The sequence below is a fragment of the Papilio polytes genome, unplaced genomic scaffold (assembly GCF_000836215.1).
Source record: "Papilio polytes unplaced genomic scaffold, Ppol_1.0 DF823692.1, whole genome shotgun sequence".
NCBI lineage: Eukaryota > Metazoa > Arthropoda > Insecta > Lepidoptera > Papilionidae > Papilio > Papilio polytes.
This window is the reverse complement of record NW_013525512.1, coordinates 210,418-230,572: the sequence shown is the minus strand read 5'-3', so window position 1 is coordinate 230,572 and position 20,155 is coordinate 210,418. Positions and strand designations below refer to the sequence as shown.

The following is a 20,155-nucleotide window of genomic DNA, read 5'->3' as shown; positions in this document are numbered from 1 at the left end:
CTAAAAATTAAACCACGGAGGAAAATATCACCGCAATCAAAGTATATAGTATATTTTTAACGTAAGTAAAGAATATAAAACTCGCTTTGGCGCTTGTCTACATATCTGTACTAAATGCAAGCAAAATATTCTAGCACTAACATTCGCACTAAGTAGCCAAGTGCTCTTCAAGACTATCCTCTACATCTACGCCAAATTTCATCGAGATCTGTTCAATACTTTAGGCTACTCCATCAAACATTTATCTAAACTTTCGCATTAATATTACTAAGACAATATTAATAGCATGAGTACGTTAGCAAGGTTATTTAAACATTTCTTGACATTCAAGCGAGCCATTACGAACGTCGCAGGAATATCTTGAGACGATTTAGATTCCACAGTATGGGTAAGCGAACGATGCAAATGCAAAACATTATGATGTATACAAGTGGTTACTCAGTGGCTACATTATGCGATGACAATCGTGGGATATGAAGTTTTAACGTCCATTTTGTATTCAAAGTTATATTTAACTAGCTGTTGCTTGCGACTTCGCCCGCGTGTAATTGAAATTAATTAACCCTATGTCACTCAGTGATAACGTAGCTTTTTAATGGTAAAAGAATTATTGAAATCGATTGAGTAGTTTTTGAGTTATTTCAATACATACAAAAAAGCAAATTTTTTCTCTTTATAATATTAGTATAGATACAGATAACATATCGTGTAACTTCAAATTCATAAGTCCGTTATAAAGTGAAGAAGATTATATAATAATTAAAGTTATCATACTTTTCATAACATATAAAAAACGGAACAATTTAAAATATCAACATATAGAAGTATGCCAATGACTCTCCTACTAACATCATGTCGTCGACAAAGATACTGTACACGTGTCGAAGACTCATAGCAACTCTTACTGTCAGTTTTTCTGATGGGTACGGAGTTTAATTCTCTGACTACATTGGTTTTGAATTCGCAACATAGTAAGTACATACGTCCTCAATAATCTGTGTCGGCTTATATCATGTAAGCTCACGAATCGCCTCCGGGCAGTTACGATACTGTAATTAATTTAATTTGATTTATTGATACCTTTGAATGATCCGACAAAATGATGATCAGCAAAACAAGTTCGCTTTTAAATATCATTACTTACTCACGGCTAATTTAATCACAATGATGTATTTTTTATTCTAAAACTAGCTTTCGCCCGCGACTCCGTCCGCGTGGCATTAAGAAACAAAAGTGAGTAGTCTATGTGTTCTTCCAGACCATCCTCTACTTCTATACCAGATTACATCGAAATCCGTTCAGCCGTTTAGACTACAAACTCTAACAAACATCCATCTAAACTTTCACAATCATAATATTAGTAATATGTTACATAATTTGTTTCATTACGCGGAATTAAAAAAATAAGTAGTCAATGTGTTCTCCGGGACTCCGGTGTTGACGGGACAAGATTATGTAAGTAATTTTCAATGTGTTATAATATATTTAAAAAATTACTACAACCGACTCGCCGTATGAATTCGTTTTGGTGGCTAAAATCTTGTTATTTTGTCGTTTGTAGTTTACAATTTGAATCAAGAAAAACTCAATCTAATCCAAAGAAATGTAGGAATCCAGTTTGGTTAGTGCTTAGAAAATCGAAAGCATTTATTAATCATGTTAGAAACTGGATCGAAACCTGTGACCGTTTTTGGCAAACGGCGTTCCTCTGTCCGTATTTTTAGCATCACTTTCGAGCACAACCATATCGGGAATTGAATGCCTCATGAATTATCCCAGATTGTAATTTATTTAAACGCATTCTCAAGTCTTTTGGCTTCAGATCGTATGTATTCCAAACTGATCGGCGTTGCAAAATTCACTTTACAGAATTAATTTTAGGGTTTAAAATTATTTAACGATATTTTTTAAAAACAAGATACGAGTGTGTAGTACATTTTATTGTTTTATACGTGTTATAACCTCAGTAATATACAGGATGATGCCATTGAATGGTTTTGAAATATATCATTTTAAAAGTTTCCTATAAAATCATGGACAAATAATTCAAATAAAGCTTATAAGTAATATAATAAATACTCTAGAGGATTCTTTTTAATACACCTGAACACAATATTTATAAAACAAGTTAAGAATTAATATAGAATAGGGGCAGATATCTGACAGTTTACGTTTAAGAAATTCTGACGTGCGATCGATATCGCTCTGTCAGTTGTGTTGAAAATTTTAAATGGCGTCCGATGTGAGCGTGTGATAGTCGGGGAATATGACAGCATGGAGTCCACGTATAAATAACACATAATCTCATATCATAACACAAGCTGTTCCCGTGCGGCTTCTAAATTATAAAAACTTTATTTCATTGTTTACGTTTGTGAAAATTTTAATTGCAAAAGTCAAAATTAAAATGAGAAAGCCTATAACAATGTATAACAATTACCGTTACCATGGCAACCTTGGTTCCTTGATATTAGCAGTTTGTAGTTTATAGTCCCTTTCTCGCATGACCGTTTTTACAAAATCACTTACTCCCTAAGTTTAACAGCCTGAAAATATATAGCCTAAAGCGTGGCGTAAGTGTAGGGTTTTTTATTAAAAAAGGAAACATTCAAAAATATGTTGTAATTGCTGAGATCTTAGGCAACAAAGAAGTGTGTGTTTTCGCTTTATTGAAATAGTATAGATAGATAGATATATGTAGATATAAATAATAAATTCATTATAGTTTTTATAGCTAAATGCATGACTAAAGTACTGTGACCTCCAATTGTACTGTTCTACTTACGGAAAAAATACTTTGTTTGGAGCAAATTCCGCGTCTTTTACAAGCTTATATGATAGTACATGTTTTGAATGTACTTCTAACAACAGTAGGTTGATTTTCAAAAATGATTTTTTCATTTCTACATCTAAAAATATAACTTTTATTATGAATTATTTAAATCTAAAGTTACTGTATCGACTAAATCGAACGCTTCGTCTATTTTCTCACGATGACCGCTACACGATAGTTGGCATTCAAACTAATTAAGTCTCTTTCAATTAAAACTCGTCGCGGTTATTTCATGCTTTAAGTTCAATGACCTCTTTCGTCTATAAATGTAAAAGTTAATCGAGCAGATATGATATTCGAGATGGTCTTCGATAATGTAACTTAGTAAGCGAATATTAAATTGGATATTTTTAATATTTTAAGACATTTCCGTCTAGGTTGGTAGTTTAAATTTCTTAATGCTAACTAGATGGATAAATATCTGATTAATGTACTAGCTGTTGCTTACGACTTCGCGTGAAATTAAAAATATATCCTATGTTATTCACAGATAACGTACCTTTAAAATGATGAAAGAATTTTTGTTATCGGTCCAGTAGTTTTTGAGTCATTTCGATACAAAAAAAAAATACAAATCTTTCTTCTTATTATATAAGTATAGATAAATAACGTAGCTTTTTAATTGTGAAAGATTTTTTGATATCTGTCCAGTAGTTTTTGAATCATTTCGATGGACAAAAATAGAAATCTTTCTTCTTATTATATTAGTAAAGATAAATACATCGTGTAAGTAAACAATATACATTAACATCAGAAAATATTTTAACCTATTTTATTTATGGCACTAATTTTGTAATTGTACTACACAGGGTGTTACTAAAAGTAAATTAATGTACATGTAAATGTATGTTGATGGAATACATTTTCTAAAACTTACAAATCCCAAAGCAATTTTTTAAATCCATTGATAACATAATCAACAAAACGTGACTAACTCTTATAAAAATATTATCATGACATTTGGAATTGACTTAGATATAAAATGCAGCTAATCTTAATGGATTTGCGAACTGTGAACATTTACACAGTTAATGGCAAAGGTGGATTCGCCTTGGCTTCAAACCTTGAAATTTATTTAACAAGGCACTAATGTAGTTCTTAGAACAATGCGTTGCAAGTTGCAACTGTCATGAAACTCTGGTAAATATAAAACAGGTAATCTTTTCTATACTATTATAATAAAGCGTAAACACACACTTCTTTGTTGCCTAAGATGTCAGCAATCAAAGCAAATTTGAATAATTCACTTTTTCATAAAAAGCCCTACACTTAAAACACGCTTTAGGCTATATATTTTCACGCAATTAAACTTAGGGGGTATATATTTTGGATAAAAACCCTAATGTGGGAAAGAGGCTATAAATCATATCATTTTGACATTTGCAATTGGCGATTTGACACATGTAAACAATAAAATAATTTTATGCTGATAAAATCGCACGGGAACAGCTAGTAATATGATATTATCGATATTAACCAATATTTATTAAAAGTTTGCACTCTTTAACTACACAATGTTGAGATATCATAAATTGTTAAATAAATTAATTAACAGACAATATTAGGCCTCAAAAGACCTTGGATACAATATACAAAAAAAATCTACCTGATTCTCGTTCTGTTTTAAAGTAAAAATCCTTACCTGAAATAAATACAAAAATTGTTAATAACATAAGTTAAAAAATCTATTTTTACATTCCGGTAAAGTTAACATATCGCCAGCAAAATTCTGTTTTTGTCAAAGACAAATAGTGATATTAAAACACTGATGTACTTAATAAGTCGTTGCATTAATGGAAGAACCATGTTAACCGCAGTCTTGAACGTGATTGTATGACAGCTATATACGTCTAATGATAATTGTACACTCTGATCACGACATAACGTTCCCCATGTCTTTAATATTAACATAAATGTACAAACAAAACATCCAATGTTTTACAATGGTAAACATTTCAGCGCCATCTAGCGTCTAAACAAAGCAATTTCAGTTTTTTTTTTATATTATAATGTGGCAAACGAGCATGCGGCCACCTGAATCCATCAAAATCGTAGCGACCGCTGCCCTTAAACATTACAATAGCGGATGCGTAGGAGGAGACGCACATAAAGAGCATTTCCTCTACCTAAGCGTCTCCTTCACCGTCAAATCCACCTTTCCTTTCCTAGCTATTATATGAGAAAAAGGGTAGGAAGGAAAAGGGAGTAAAGTTGGGCCTCCGGCTCCACATTTATCAGAGGAAAGGCAGAATTGCTTCTATTTCCCGCCTGTCTTCTACATATGTGGTCGTGGTATTTCACCGGACGAGTCGGCCCATTCGTGTGAAGTTGTTAAAGCGGGCTCTACCACTGTTCAATTATTTTTTTGGTTTATTTGTTGGTTTATTTTAGAACACACTGTATCTAACAATACGAATAGCTTTCACCCGCTGTCGTTGCACCGTATAAGGATTGCATCACATTCGATCGGCTTAAGCAAACCTCGATACGTACACGACCAAAATAGATAAACGCAGGAAATAAAACTTCAAAGATAACACCTATGTTTGTAAAGGTATCTATTTTTTAACTGATAGAACTTCCCATATTACTACAGCCGTATGTACGTATCGATATCGTTTTTTTTAAATTTCATCATCTAGGTAAATCATTTACTCGTATGTTTGTTAGTCTGTACTAATATTATAAAAAGGAAAGGTTTGTATTTTTGTATGAATTGAAATAACTCAAAAACTGGGCCTATTTATAAAAATTGCTTCAGCGTCAGAAAGGTAATTTATCTGTTAGTAATGTAGGCTATGTATTTTAGTTTCAGGCGGGTGAAGTCGCGAGCATCAAGTAGAACTAAATATGTTTAAGACCAATTACGTTTTGCATGATAGTTTTAGATTATCGCACAACTGTTGTTTCATCATCATCTCCCCTGCCTTATCCTACTCCCGTAGGGTCGGCGCACCGGGTTTCCGTCCTCCAAAGCATTCTATCATCCGTCATCTCAGTCATCACTCCCTTCTTGATCATGTCACCTTTCACGCAATCCATCCATCGTTGTTTGATTGTCGATTGTTTCGCAGCAGTCAACTGTTTAGTTGCACAACTAATAATCGAGTAGCGCACCTCCATATAAACTCATAGGAATCAAAGCGCGACTAAAGAGTTGTAGGGTTGTTTAGACAAAAGTATGCACACTCTTTTAGAGTGAAACTAAAGGATTGAATGTGACTAAACAAGGAGTAGATAAGTCTTTATTTCTTTTATAACATACATGTAAATGTGTTATCTCTATCCTCTTCCATATAGGGTCATAGAAATCAAAGTACGACTAAACAGTTGTGCGATAGTTTAGTCAAATGCAAGCTCTTAGACACACTTTAGGTATAAAGATTCAAGTTTCACAATTTCATAAAAAACAATAATTTTACGTATCAAGTTTCGAAATGAAATACCAAGAATCAGAAATAATGGAGCTAAAGTCAAGTTCTTTATGCCTGACATTTTGTGCACACGATTGTTGGTCATGCGATCATTGTTTTGACATAATTTATTTATATTCTGTGTAATTTTGTATTATTAGCAACAGTTTGCACGCTTTATATCGTTCTTTAGTAACATTTGAGGTATAATAAACATTAATAACTGCCTAGAAATGTTTATTGTTTGTTTTATTTCCTTTTGCCTTTGCTTATTAATATTTATTGCCACTTTAAGATTAAAACGTAACATTTTTTATGACAACATCGATTTACATTTATTTATATTTATTAAGAATTGAATTTAGTAACATAATCGTACAGACATAACAATATAGATACACTAGCTTTCGGACGTGAATCAATTGAACAAAATACTGCTTCGAAAATGACTTAAGATTCTTTTTAAGTTAATTTAATGATAACTCAATTATTATTCTCAGTCTTTTGTTAGTTTTCTATTTCTCTTGTTTTGCTAGAATAAAAAATGATGCTTATTTAATTTTCTTTATGGAACATATAGCGTTATAGATAAGCTTGTATTAGATTTAACGTTCTTTAAGACTCTGTATGTTGGGTAGTTTGAGAACATGTTAATGTAGCCGATGTACCCTCACCTTTATTAGTCGCTAACGGTGCATCTCAGGGGCCAATTTATTACGTCGACTATCGCCTCGTCCATCGCAAATACATCGGTATCAGTACAAATGGAAGAGCTCGAGTCAATGCACTATTAGTGGCGGTTTCCACTACGCTATTACTCGCATACGACAGCCATTTGTCTGCACAAGTCTCCTGTACAAACTGTACAGAAACGCCGAGATTACAATTTGTTTAATGCATGAGTAATTTTCACTGGAATGGCGGTGACAGTAACGATGTCCAGCTAGTCGTGTGCGGCTAACCGCTAGTAGAAAAAGGGTTTTACGTAGGTACATTTGATACAATAAACAGTAGTGCGCCATTTAGAAAGGCATCGAGTAATGAAATGCAGAAATCTATTTGTGCCATTAAATTGTATTCAATTTGCAAGAATGTCAGCTTTGATTTTGTTTTACATAAGGTGAATATGTTTTGTTTCGAAATTATGTAAAATCACTTAGAACTAACATCGTAATTGTACACAGTAGAAGCCAAAGTTTATATCTAAATGTTTATGCACATATTATTCCAGCAAGTCTATTTACTTCTTACATAATTAACATTTAATTAAAACAGAGTAACAATCCTTTTTATTTAACATCCGACAAGTGAAAATAACTTCCAAAAAAAAAATACTGAACCGCATTATTTTCATCCAATTAAAATCAACAACAGTTTTACGTCGATCACTAATTAATTCAAGAAATATGATAATTGTATCAGAAAAACGGTACATAGATCTCATTTTAATTATCTTCGAGGTCAGGTCGTGAGAAACAAGACTAATAAACTACGCGAAGGGTTGTTAAGATCAAATTTATTAACGCGTTAACAGCCGGGGAAATGAAATAATGAACGAAAGCACGCAGTTAGCACTTTAACATTCTGAGGCGGCAATACGTGAGAGAAAAATCGGATTATTCCCAATCGTCACCCCGCTCTGTTCATAATATTGCCAATAAGGTGACAGATGGAAACGTTAGGAAATGAAATAAGTTCTAACCGTCCCCTCGTCGCAAAAGGTGGGACGGATGAAACTTTTTATTCTCATCTATCCCCACGTGGGAACATAGCGGGGTGGCAGTTGGGATAAATCCAAAAATTTAATGCGAATTTCGGTTACTACCAGCAGAATCTAATTATAATGAACTTTTGCTCGCGACATTGACGGCGCGTAAATAAGAAAATAGTAAAAAAAAATCCTATAGTACTCCGCAATATTGTAGTTTTCTAAAGGTGAAAGAATTTATAAAATCCGTCCAATAGTTTTTGAGTTTCGTTACTTTACAAAGGTGAAGGATGACATTTTTAGAATAAGTAAAAAAAGAAACAAGAGAGGGTAAGATATTTTACAGAAAAAGTTAATGATTTCTAAATCATTTTCGTGATTTTGGAAACCAAAGACTCAATAGATCGCAAGTTCCCTCTAAGACGAGTTTACTTCACCACATTTTCCTAGAAGTAGTACCTATTTAAATGTACAAACATAAACCACAATAGTTGTATTGCAGTGAAGGCCAATAAATAACAATTCCAAAGCGTCATTGGAAGATACGAGATGTTTCAAGATATAAATCAAACGTAATAGTTTTGCGCCCGTGGAATTAAATGAATCCTCTTACATACTCAAATTGCACTCTTAATTACTGCATCAATAAATACTTGTACTATCCTAGTATTTTGTTCTTTGTTTCAATACCTAGCAACTTATAAAATTGAATATCATATAATTTCAAATGTCTGCAGCCGATAATCTAACTAGATATAGGGGAACTACTATACTAATATTATAAAGAGTAAATACTGTATTTTTGTATGTATTCGATTCACGTAAAAACTGACCCGATTTTAAAAATTCTTTTAGAAAAGTAATTTATCTGTGAGAAACATAGGCTACATTTTTATTATTTAATTTCACGTCGAAGCTGCAAGCAACAGCTTGTATAATCTAATTCTAAGTAGATGGTATATCTAGGGTTAACTCTAGTGGTCTAGCCCTCTACCATTCCGTGACAACACCGATGCCTTTAGGCGCATTAGAATCTAATTAATTTTATACGTATCTAGAGTAAATTAAGAACTATTTTAACAAGCTTTTATTTAGTTCCATCTGTTATAATATCAATAAATCTTGCAGATTATTTTTAAATTATTATTTTTAAATGAAAAAAAAACCTTTTGCTTCACTTAATAATTTTATCAGTTCTAATTATATCGGAATTAGTGGTCCTTGATTTCATACTTAAAGTCGGTGTAACAGTTTTCAACATTTCCTTAACTTGCATAAATGTTTGTGGTCAATTCATAAAAATAATGTAAACGGTACTTTCATGTGGGCGATACTTTCAATAAAGTTTATCGACAACCAGCTGCTGATGTTTTTAATGACATCGTTAACGAAATTAAACATCAATGGAGTACAAATGAAGTTTGGAGCTCAAAGGAGAAGTAATTTGAAATCTGTGTAAGTTAGCGTCGGTTTCCACTATCAAATATTGCAACCTAATTTTATTAATACAGAGTAAGATGTATTATTATGCATGTTTTAGTAGATCAAACTTACTAATATCATAAATGCGAAAGTTTAGATGGATGGATGTTTGTTAGAGTTTGTAGCCTAAACAGCTGATCAGATTTTGATGAAATTTGGTAAAGACGTAGATGATAGTCTGAAAGAACACATAGGCTACTCACTTTTGTTCTTTTTTTGCGGACGAAATCGCGGACGAAAGCTAGTTATAGTATAATTAGTACATATAGCATCACAACATAGATCCAGCTTGACTATAGCCTAGTCATCCCCAACTTAGGTAGACTGCAATCTACGAGAGTGGAGATATCACCTAACATAACGTACGAGTAATCTGAACTAAGTGACCAATTAACTGACGGCCGAACATGGAAACGACATGTTAACATGTGACAGTGTCAATAATAAGGCCAAAGTTTCTTAATCTCGTTAAAATTAAATGATAAGGCCACGCTTAAACTTCTAATTAAATTAAAATTTTACATCTGTAAGATTGTAAACGGCACGTACAGAGCCTCTTAAATTAGAGCTCCTGAGATTCAATTTTGTGTATTGGTATTACAGTAGAACCTCGATAACTCAAACCTCGGTAACTTAAAAACCTCTATAACTTCAAAAAATAATATGTTCCCTTCCCATTAGAGCCCAAAACCTCTATAACATAGAACCTTGATAACTTAAAACCTCTATAACTTAAAATATATTGTGTTTCCCTTGGACTTTAACTTATCGAGGTTCTACTGTATTATTAAAAAGAAAGTTATATGCAATTTCTTTTTCTTGATTTTTACTACATAACCTCTAAATAACCTTGTATGCCTTTTCTATCATTAAATCTAAGTTATAGCTCTAAATGAAACGAAATCATCTAAAAGACAATCAATATTTATGTACGCTTTAAAATCTAGTTATAGAAAATCGTGAGTTGTAAGACAAATTATCCTATTAACTAGTTTCAAACAAAATTGAACTATATTCCAACTGATTAAAGTCTAATATCGTACAAAAGTTGATAATAACGTAAGATTTAATCCTGCTTGAGCTTTTTAACTTTCTTTTTGTAATGCTTTTAACATTTTCTTTAGAGGATCAATTAATTACTACATAATATGTGTAGGTATTGTAGACTCTAGTATGACTTAACTGTACATCTATACTATTATAATAAAGCGTAAACACACACTTTGTTGCCTAAGATGTCAGCAATTACAACATATTTTTAAATAATTATTTTATTAGTAAAAAGCCCTACTTTTTAAAAAAAAAAATTATTCAAAAATATGCTGTAATTGATGACATCTTAGGCAACAAAGTGTGTGTTTACGCTTTATTATAATAGTATAGATAAGTACTAATGGTAAGAGAACGCTTCATAATCGATATTAATTCCCTTTGTAATAAACATGTTGGCATTAAACGAACTTCAAACAAATAGGAAATGCAATTAAATGTAACCTTTTACTATACCTTTCTATTAGAAAGTATTAGAAACAGAATTAAATTGCGACTTCATCCGTTACATTTACAGATATTTAAGCGACATCTATAAAAACAGTAACATAAAAGCTCGTAAAATAATGCATTACTTTATCGACTGATAATTAAATTTTCGAGCAAAGCCGACGAAAGTCAATTAGCGAGCCTTCGTCTAAGATACTGGCCACTTTATTTGAACACAGTGTGATTGGATATGGGTCCTTTTTTTGTTTTCATAGAGACACCACACGTTCCAATACATCGGGACATATTATATAAGGATTGTCAAGTATAGAAAACATGGTTTTGATTAAAAAATGACATCTTACACTGTGCTTCTGACACATGACTTGAATATCTTAATATGTAACGAATATTTATCAAACTATCAACTATAAGTATAGATTAAAAGAAGTAGTTTAGTATTATGTTTAATTTGCAATATTGAAATATTTATTTAAAAACGAAATACACAATATCTCATTTATTTTGCTTAAAAACAATGAGTAAACATTTCGCGAGTCATTATAATTAAAACGCTGAAAACGTTTTTTGGCACAGCTAAAAAAATAATTCAAGGCCAGGTCACACTTTTAATTTAAAAATACTTGGAAATCGCTGAATTATTCGCATTCGCATAACTATGCGTGTAATTAACTTCTAAATTTAAACACAAATGTCATCTAGTAATCGTGGATTGTCCTGATTTGTGTTAAAATTATGGTTAAAGTATTCGAACAGGTAATGACCAGTGTAAAAAGGACTTTACGCCTTATGTTGTGCAACTGAAAAAAATGCCTTTGATGTACCTTTCTTTATCTTCTGTCTCAGTTATTTATATATGTAAGAAAGAGATAGATAGCTACTTTCATACATGAGTTACCTCCCGCTGTTGTATGGGGGCATCTTGTTCAATCAATTAATAGTTTTATGGGAAGATCTTATGCCTATTATCTGTAGAGAATATATTTTTAATCTCATATATCGTTTTAAAGTTAAATTACGTTCATGTTGTTTTGGTCATGAAATTCTAAATTAATATTCCCTTATTTTAATCACAGTATTAAATTATTTACACGTTGTATTGCAATTAGACAGTGACGTCACAAATAACGGTTACCAACTCTTGCTATTTTTGACCGACTTCCCAAAAGAAGGAGGTACTCAATTCGTCTGTATATTTTTTTATGAGTTCTGGCATAACTCAGCACCTGGTGGACCGATTTTGAAAATTCTTTTTTTTTATCAGAATATACTTGCAGGTGGGTCTAATTATTTTGGATTAATATTTTTATCCTTAATTTTTAGCATTTTGTGAGAACTTTATCCTATACTATCCAAGCCGTTCAAACAACAAAAGTAGCATTAACAATATGTATTAATTCAAAAATCACGAAGTTAATCAAATACATAAAAACAACCAGCTTTTTTAATAAACTGTCAATTACGCAGCAAAAGCAAAAACTGTTTTCCGTTTCAATCAATAGTATTGGTGACATGATTTAGGGCAGGCAATACTTTCACTATCGTAACACTGGCAACGACACAAAAAGGATTTATTGTCCATTCACTTTAAAATATAAATTGATAGCTCCTATGTAAACTATTGTATGTCGCAATTTTCAATTAACACCATGTTATAACTAAATATTATACGGCTGTTACTCACGTCTACTTTTTTCGGTGACGAAATTGAAAAAAGTAGACGTGAGTAACAGCCGTATTATTATAAAATGTCTCACAAAAATTTAAATAATTTAATAACAACATGTTTTATATTTTTATATGATGTGTGAAAGATATGCTTAAGAAGGGAGTGATTGATATGCCTGGTCATAGAGACGTTTGGAAACAGCACATACTATGCCGACCCTCCGTAGGGACAAAGGCAAACTGTTGATGAAACACGTTTCTTTTTTAATTAGCTTGATTAATACCGATTTAAAATAAAAGTTAGAAATAAAAATTTTAGATTTCTATTGTCGTAATCAATCTCATTAATGTTTAAAGTTTTGTCTTACAAAATTTGCGTTTTAAACATACGACTGTTTACGTAGGAGCTATGAACCACAGGTGCCCTACTTTGGTTTCGATCAGATTTCTTCCAATCTTTTATAGTAATTTATTTTACTTCTGTTATTTGGTCCTTTAACTAATACTAGTGGCTGCTTATTGGTCGAAATCTATCAAAGATTTTGTTTTAATAATTTTTCAACTTTAAAAGTTTTCGCTTTTCGTATTACGACGAACACTAATCTATTGCCTATCAAACCTAACTAGATTAAACCATGAAGTTATAAAAAAAAGCATTGTAAAAAGCATAAGAAATTTAACTACAATTATACTAGCTCAATAAAAATCAGACTAAAAACTCTTTCAAACTTTCACTGGCCATAAACTTAAATGGGTATTAAAAAAAATATTAACGCCTATCCGTTCAGGTTAATGATTCGCGCCAAAAACTTGAAGACATGACGAAACTGTTTCTTTCGCGCCCAAAATTGATGAATTACCCGATACCTGCCATTTATCGCACAAATTGCGTCTTGCCGTGTTAAGTAAAATGTATTTAAAATAATTATTTGTGTATAAAATGACCTTTGGAACCCGATATGAAACTGCACCTGTCAATACAGGTAAGGGTCCTGTTGACACACCATAAAAAAGAGCACAAAAAAGGACATACTACTGATGGGATGGATTTTTTATTAGATATTATTACAAGGTAACTTTTACTGAAGTTTCCATTTATTTTATTATTACCTAGTGTTTTATTGAACTAAATTAAAATGGAGTAAAACTCTAGTTACGTAGTTCGGAAACGTATTTCATAAAGTTACTCAAACACTAACAATAAAGAACAGTTGAATATAGCTTGAAAACCGGCCATTATTTGTACAATATCGGAAGTTTTTCTGCCTTCTTTCTTATATTCAGAATTACGAGCTGTCTACTACTTTTAGAATGACAAGCTGTCTAGCTGACTAGCTGAAATTAAAAAAATAATAAAAAAACATAGCCTATGTTACTCAGTGATAACGTTTGTAATGGTGAAAGAATTTTGGAAATCGGCCCAGTAGTTTTCGAATTATTTCAATACCTACAAAAATACATATCTTTCCTTTTATAATTATTTAGATTTTAAAATACCAGTAACGAAATCAACCACGGAAACTTAAGATATAAAAGTACATCCGGATTTTCTGATACTCTAATACATCGGTCAATACAAGGGAGCTCCCAAACTACGAACAAAAGGTAATCCAAACAAACAAACAAGTACAAAGCGTACTAATTTGTTACCTTAATATTTACTCTCTCCTGAATATGGTCGGGTTACAACGTATGGTTTAGACGCGTTGGCGTTCAGTTCATTCTTGTTTTGGGGTCATTCATTTGTATTTTTGATCATCGGTTCTTTAGACATTAATGATTTGCTCTCTCCTTATGTGTGATTTATTTTACTTTAGCCCCCTCACTTAGCGATATCCATGTAAGATTATTAAATGAAGACTATCCAAGCCATGTTACAAACAAACTACTCCTTGCTTGAAATTGGTGACTATTATGAATTCATTATTACAGAAGAAGTCTACCATCATCATCACCAGCTCACTATACGTCTCCACCGAGGGGCTCGGAGCCTACACTAAAGTTAGGGTGACTAGGCCATAGTCAACCACGCTGGCCAAGTGCGGGTTGGTTTACTTGACAAGTCTATCATACTTCATACTTATTTAAATATGTTACTAATATTATAAATGCGAAAGTTTAAATAGATGGATGTTTGATAGAGTTTGTAGCCTAAACGGCTGAATGGATAAATATAGAGGAAAGTCTGGAATACATAGGCTACTCACTTTTGTTTTTTTTAACACGATAGTAAATAATAAAACATTAAACAAATAAACTGCAGTTACCTTTTGATATACTGTTTTAACAATACAAAAGTAATTGTTAACATTTACAACAATAATCAGGAAATGAGATAGGAGCAGGTTTTATGAATAAAATCGGATGTCGGTTTGCTTTGATAAAAAAACAATAAGCTTCATCATTATATATAAATGCGATTTGTCATTAAATATGAGTTTTGCAAACGTTATTAAATATTTAGGTCCATGTCCTTTTTGCAAAATATCATAAAGCCAAGGACGGATCCAGCTTTGGCGCTAGGGGGCTCACATAGTCATGGTCATGTCAAGAGCTTGACAAAATATGTAAATATGTTTTGTCAAGTTCTTGACCAAGCGGCTCAGGGAGGGGTCATGACCCCCCCCCCCNCCCCACTGGATCCGCCCTTGCATGAAGTTGGGATGGATCGCTACTGTTAAATCTTACTAATGTTATAAATGCGAAAGTTTAGATGCATGTTTGTAGCCTAAACTGCTGAATGGATCTCGATGAAATTCGGCATAGATGTAGAGGATAGTCTGGAAGAATATAGGCTATTGTTTTATTATTCAGCGCGGACATAGTCGAAGACAAAAGTTAGTATGTGTAAATGTCTTCATTCTATATTTTTGTCAATAAAAGTGCAGACAAAAACATACTTTTACATTTTTTTTCAAATATAATTAATAAAATGTCAAGTGTTTGTTTTGGGACTCGAAAATAAGTAATTATTCTAACAATGGCCTACAACCCTTTTCTAATCGAATCTCTTGGGGTCAATGAACCCAACTGACTATCCCCATATGTAGAGCACTAGGGTGGATATAATTGGTTCGCACTATTGGGGATTTAACCCCTTTGCATCCCACATAAGTTGCAAAAACTTTGTTACTTAGAAAACAACGATCAAACATTTTGCAAATATTTACATTAACATTTTTTAACTTATACTTTATTATTCGTATTTTAATGTTAAAATAAGAAACTGGTCTGCCAAGACTTCGCCAAAGAAAGTGCCTACCCGTTCGAGATGAGTGTGAGTTAAGCTCAAATTGTACAATGCAGTGCAAAAGTAACACTCCATAAAAGCAGATTCAAAATGATAGGGGCGTTTACTGTTTATGTATCGTTTGTAAAGCATTGGACCACACAAGTTCTTTACATAGATGTGTTTACGGATTACCAAGGATTAATACATCCTGACAAACTGATGCACATAATTTGTATTGAGATATCTCTATAAGGCCTGCTACACACCTTGTACTTTTAACTGAACGATCGAACTGTTTAGACAAAACTGAGGGTGTGTATCGAACTTTATAGGTTGAATGGGTAGACATTGAATGTACACAAAGCAACTATTTAATAAACCAAACTAAGTATTGACAGTACATTTTTTTATGAAACTAATAATTTCATTTTAAATTAGATATACTGAAATCTTTTGAAATACTGGCCGCATATTCGCAGCCTCTAAAAATACATTTAAAAAAAACAGGAACAACCGGTTTCATCAGATCGGGCTATGGAAAGAGCAAAAAATAAAACGTCAGACTTATAATACGAGTCTCGCACGACTAAATTATCATTGCGGTACGAGATTGATGTTAAATTACAACAAAAACAAGTCATAAAATAATTTACAACTGTCTGAACAGTTATTGTAATAGAAAACACAGTAACGATCGTGTTAGATTTATATTCTTCCTGCGATCAAACATACTGATGGAACTATACACATCATCAACTTGCCCTTATCCCTTATGGAGGGTCGCACAGTATGTGCTCTTCCATACATCTCTCATATCTGAAACCACTTCTTTCTTAAGCATATCCTCTTTCACACAATTCATCCATACTTTCTTCAGTCACAATACACTTTCATCAAACTATACGTGAAAAGAAGCTACATACAATTTCATTCACAAGTTCAATCTATTCTCAGGTTAATAACAAGCATCTTCGAAGTCGCAGACGTAAAAAGAAAAGAGCAAAATACCGTCCGTGCAAACAGCCGCCAGTCGTCTGGTATTTTAATGGAATGCATTCAAGTGAAATTTCTCTCTACCGAGTAAAGCCATCATAAGCAAACTTTATCTTTGACTTTAAAGCTGTAGGACAGTGAAAGTGAATTAGACCAAAGTGGTCATAGATTAAGTAGAGATCATTTTTTTTGTGTTGACAGTATACGCTTTTGCATTTATTATGCAAAAAAATAGTCTATGTTACTTACAGATAAATTACCTTTCTAATGGTGAAAGAAATTTTAAAGTCGGCCTAGTAGTTTTTGAGTTATTTCAATACATACAAAAATACAAATCTTTCCTTTTTATAACATTAGTATAGATGTTTATATCTATAGATTAACAAACGTATTTTTTTAATTACTCATTTTTTTACTTCATTAATATTTCGATTGATCAAAATAACCATCAAACTTTTGAAATACGGACATGAAATGAAGGGATTTTTTTTAACTATTTTAAACTTTAAGCTCCCTTAATTAATCGTTTTCTATACATTTACAATGGTCTAGGAACCTAAAATTTCTCGCACATTATGACTAGTGTATCATTTAACAAGTTATTAAGCGCCATGCATACAAACACATTAATTACTACGTTAAATTCGTTGACACGGTGAGGCCAAATGTTTCCAAGATGACATCATTTGTACCATAATAGGAATTTTAAGAGCATAGCAAAAAATGCAAATATATTTATGTAAATATACATCTAACAGATAATATAAGGAACTGTGTCACAATTATATACAAAATATAACCGCTATTAAAATCGAATAGTTTCCGTTATTTTTAAACCAATAACGTAATGACCTTTATAATGCTTGGCTGTTTTGCTCCCGAATTTCATGTATTGAATCATACTTTCATCCCTCTCATTTACTGTAACAAAACAGAGATAGCGACATATCTTTTTATATGCTAAACTTCGACTAAACTATCGCACAACAGTTATGCGATTGACCATTATTTGCAGCCAATTTAACTGTTTAGTTGCACAACTAAAAATCTAAAAGTTGCGGACCTCCATAATAGCTATATAGCTAATAGCAATCTAAGCGAACGAACGAACTGTAGTGCGATATTTTAGCTTTCTAAGTCTAGTATTTCTTTCTATTCTAGTCTAAGCTTTTACTTTTCGCAAATCTACACAAAGGAGGTCCCTTAGTTACCAAATAACGACGAGAACAGCACTTAGGATAAGTTCAATTTCCGGTGACGTATCTTTAGTTCACCACCATCTCGGCAGATGGCGTGGGTTACCAGGTTATGGACTCTGACTCACATTCATTGAGTATACCTGTGAGTAATGTACGCGACATGTACAATCGGGAAATCTCGCGGTGTTACAAAATGTTTAATAGTTTTGAAGAATATGATGCTATTGTATGTCTGTACGAAAAATGTCAGTGGTGCACAAATCGCTTTTTATTATCTCTTTTTATTAGCAATTCAATGCTACATAATTGGTTATTTTGTAAGAGACGGAGTTTGTCTTGTAAAGAACAAGAATTTTTTTCTGAAAGTGGAACGCCGCGGATGTCCTCGACTGTACCACAGAAATGTGGTGAAATTTTGTACAGTTACGAAGTAAGAATTTTAATGAAATTTTGTAACATTTTGTTGGTATAATTTCTGGGATCTAAAATGTTTAGTGAACTCTGATCGAAAGCGAATTTAAAAACTCCTTTGATGATATCAGGTAAAAAATAAAAGTTTTTAAGAATCTAATTATCACACTAAAATTTAAAGATAGATGTATATCTAAGTTAAAATATGACTTATTCCTACATAGAAATATGGAATCACTATTCTAAAAACTCTTGTAATATTTGTACTCAGAAATAACTTATCAGTAGTTGTTATCAACTTCAAAGAAAAATGCCGCCTTCATCGGTGGATAAGGAAAACAATGTTATAGTACATTTACCTAGATGTACGATTTCGTGAGTGTATTGGAGAGATAAAGCTGTAGAGTGAAATCGTTTCCATGCTAAATATGATCAGTATTAACTAAGATTCGAACTGTTCAGTCAAAACTACAAGATTCGAACACACAACTGTCAATAAGAATTCTTCATACCAGAATCTCATTCTAAATAACTTACTTGATAAAACATATTAATAATGAGATCAGATATAATAAAATACGATAATAAACATTGTATTAATTACATATGGCGCCATCTTATCAAATATCGACATACCAAATGCAATAACAAAACACGAAACACATTAAATGTAAATTTTATTGCTATAGATAAAATTTAAATCTAACACAATATAGACTTCAAAACATATGTTATAAATCTACTAACATTCTAAACAAAACAAAAAAAAACAATTTTAAAACTTAAACGCGACAAAAGTTAAAAAATAAATTCGTTATTCAAATAAAAACTTAACGTTATGTATAGACTACGGATTCATAATCTAATGATTTTTAATTACATTAAGAATCAAACAAGAAATGTCTGTAAAGAATCTCAATTGATATCAACACTGTTTATCCAAATAGGATTAAGATGCGTGAAAGACACTTAAACATTTTAGTGCTCGTATACACTATAAACTATCAAAGTATAGATTAATTAAATGAACAATATCGACTAAGAGATTTAAACCGTCTATTCTCTGATATACCAATCTCGACAATATATTAAAGATAAACTATTTACCGCGACTATATGTGTCATTACAGCGGTATAAATAGCAAACAAGGCACATTAAATGTACATCGACTTACCTAAGAAGCTGAGATTGAGCTTCTCGTCGATCTCATCATCTTGGAAATATTCTAACTTTTTCGAATTCATCTTACATACTCCTTTGGAACACGAAAGGTCACAAACACTTGTCTTTCACATAAAACAAATCTTTTCCAACATCACGGTAATCACACACAATTAAACATTATATTTAACACGTTAGTACAGTAACGATGATATAACGTTTGTTTTTGTTTTAATTTGATTTTGGAACGTTAAAGATGGCGGCGCGCGCGCTGACAACCGCCACGCTGCGTTGCACCGACGCGAATGAGACGCCAATCGACCAATCGGTGACGCGGCTATGTTGCCCGCTCTGTTCAAACCTGCACTAGCCACTTGCAAACTGATTAAAAACTTTTTAACCTATACTTTTTGCTCTATTTATTGTACTTGCTCTTAAATATGGCGATTGAGAATTGTTTAGTTACAAAAGTATGTTAAATGCAAATTTAATTGTGTAATAATTTACGATTTACAAATACACTTATTGACTAACTGTGTTTGAGTAAGTCTAGG

The 20,155-nt window shown here is 32.2% G+C and overlaps 1 protein-coding gene across 2 annotated transcripts in view; it reads right to left on the bottom strand.

The window, feature by feature from the left end:
- The window catches only part of LOC106103997 (protein TANC2), a 120,447-nt gene extending 100,529 nt beyond the window's left edge, over window positions 1–19,918 (bottom strand). Inside the window, exon 1 of one of the 2 annotated variants that reach the window (XM_013283926.1) lies at window positions 19,615–19,918. In XM_013283926.1, the coding sequence (XP_013139380.1) occupies window positions 19,615–19,684 (70 nt within the window). In that variant the 5' untranslated portion in view covers window positions 19,685–19,918. The remainder of the gene's footprint in view (window positions 1–19,614) is intronic. The other variant, XM_013283927.1, reaches the window with a different exon arrangement.
- Window positions 19,919–20,155: the final 237 nt, after the last annotated feature.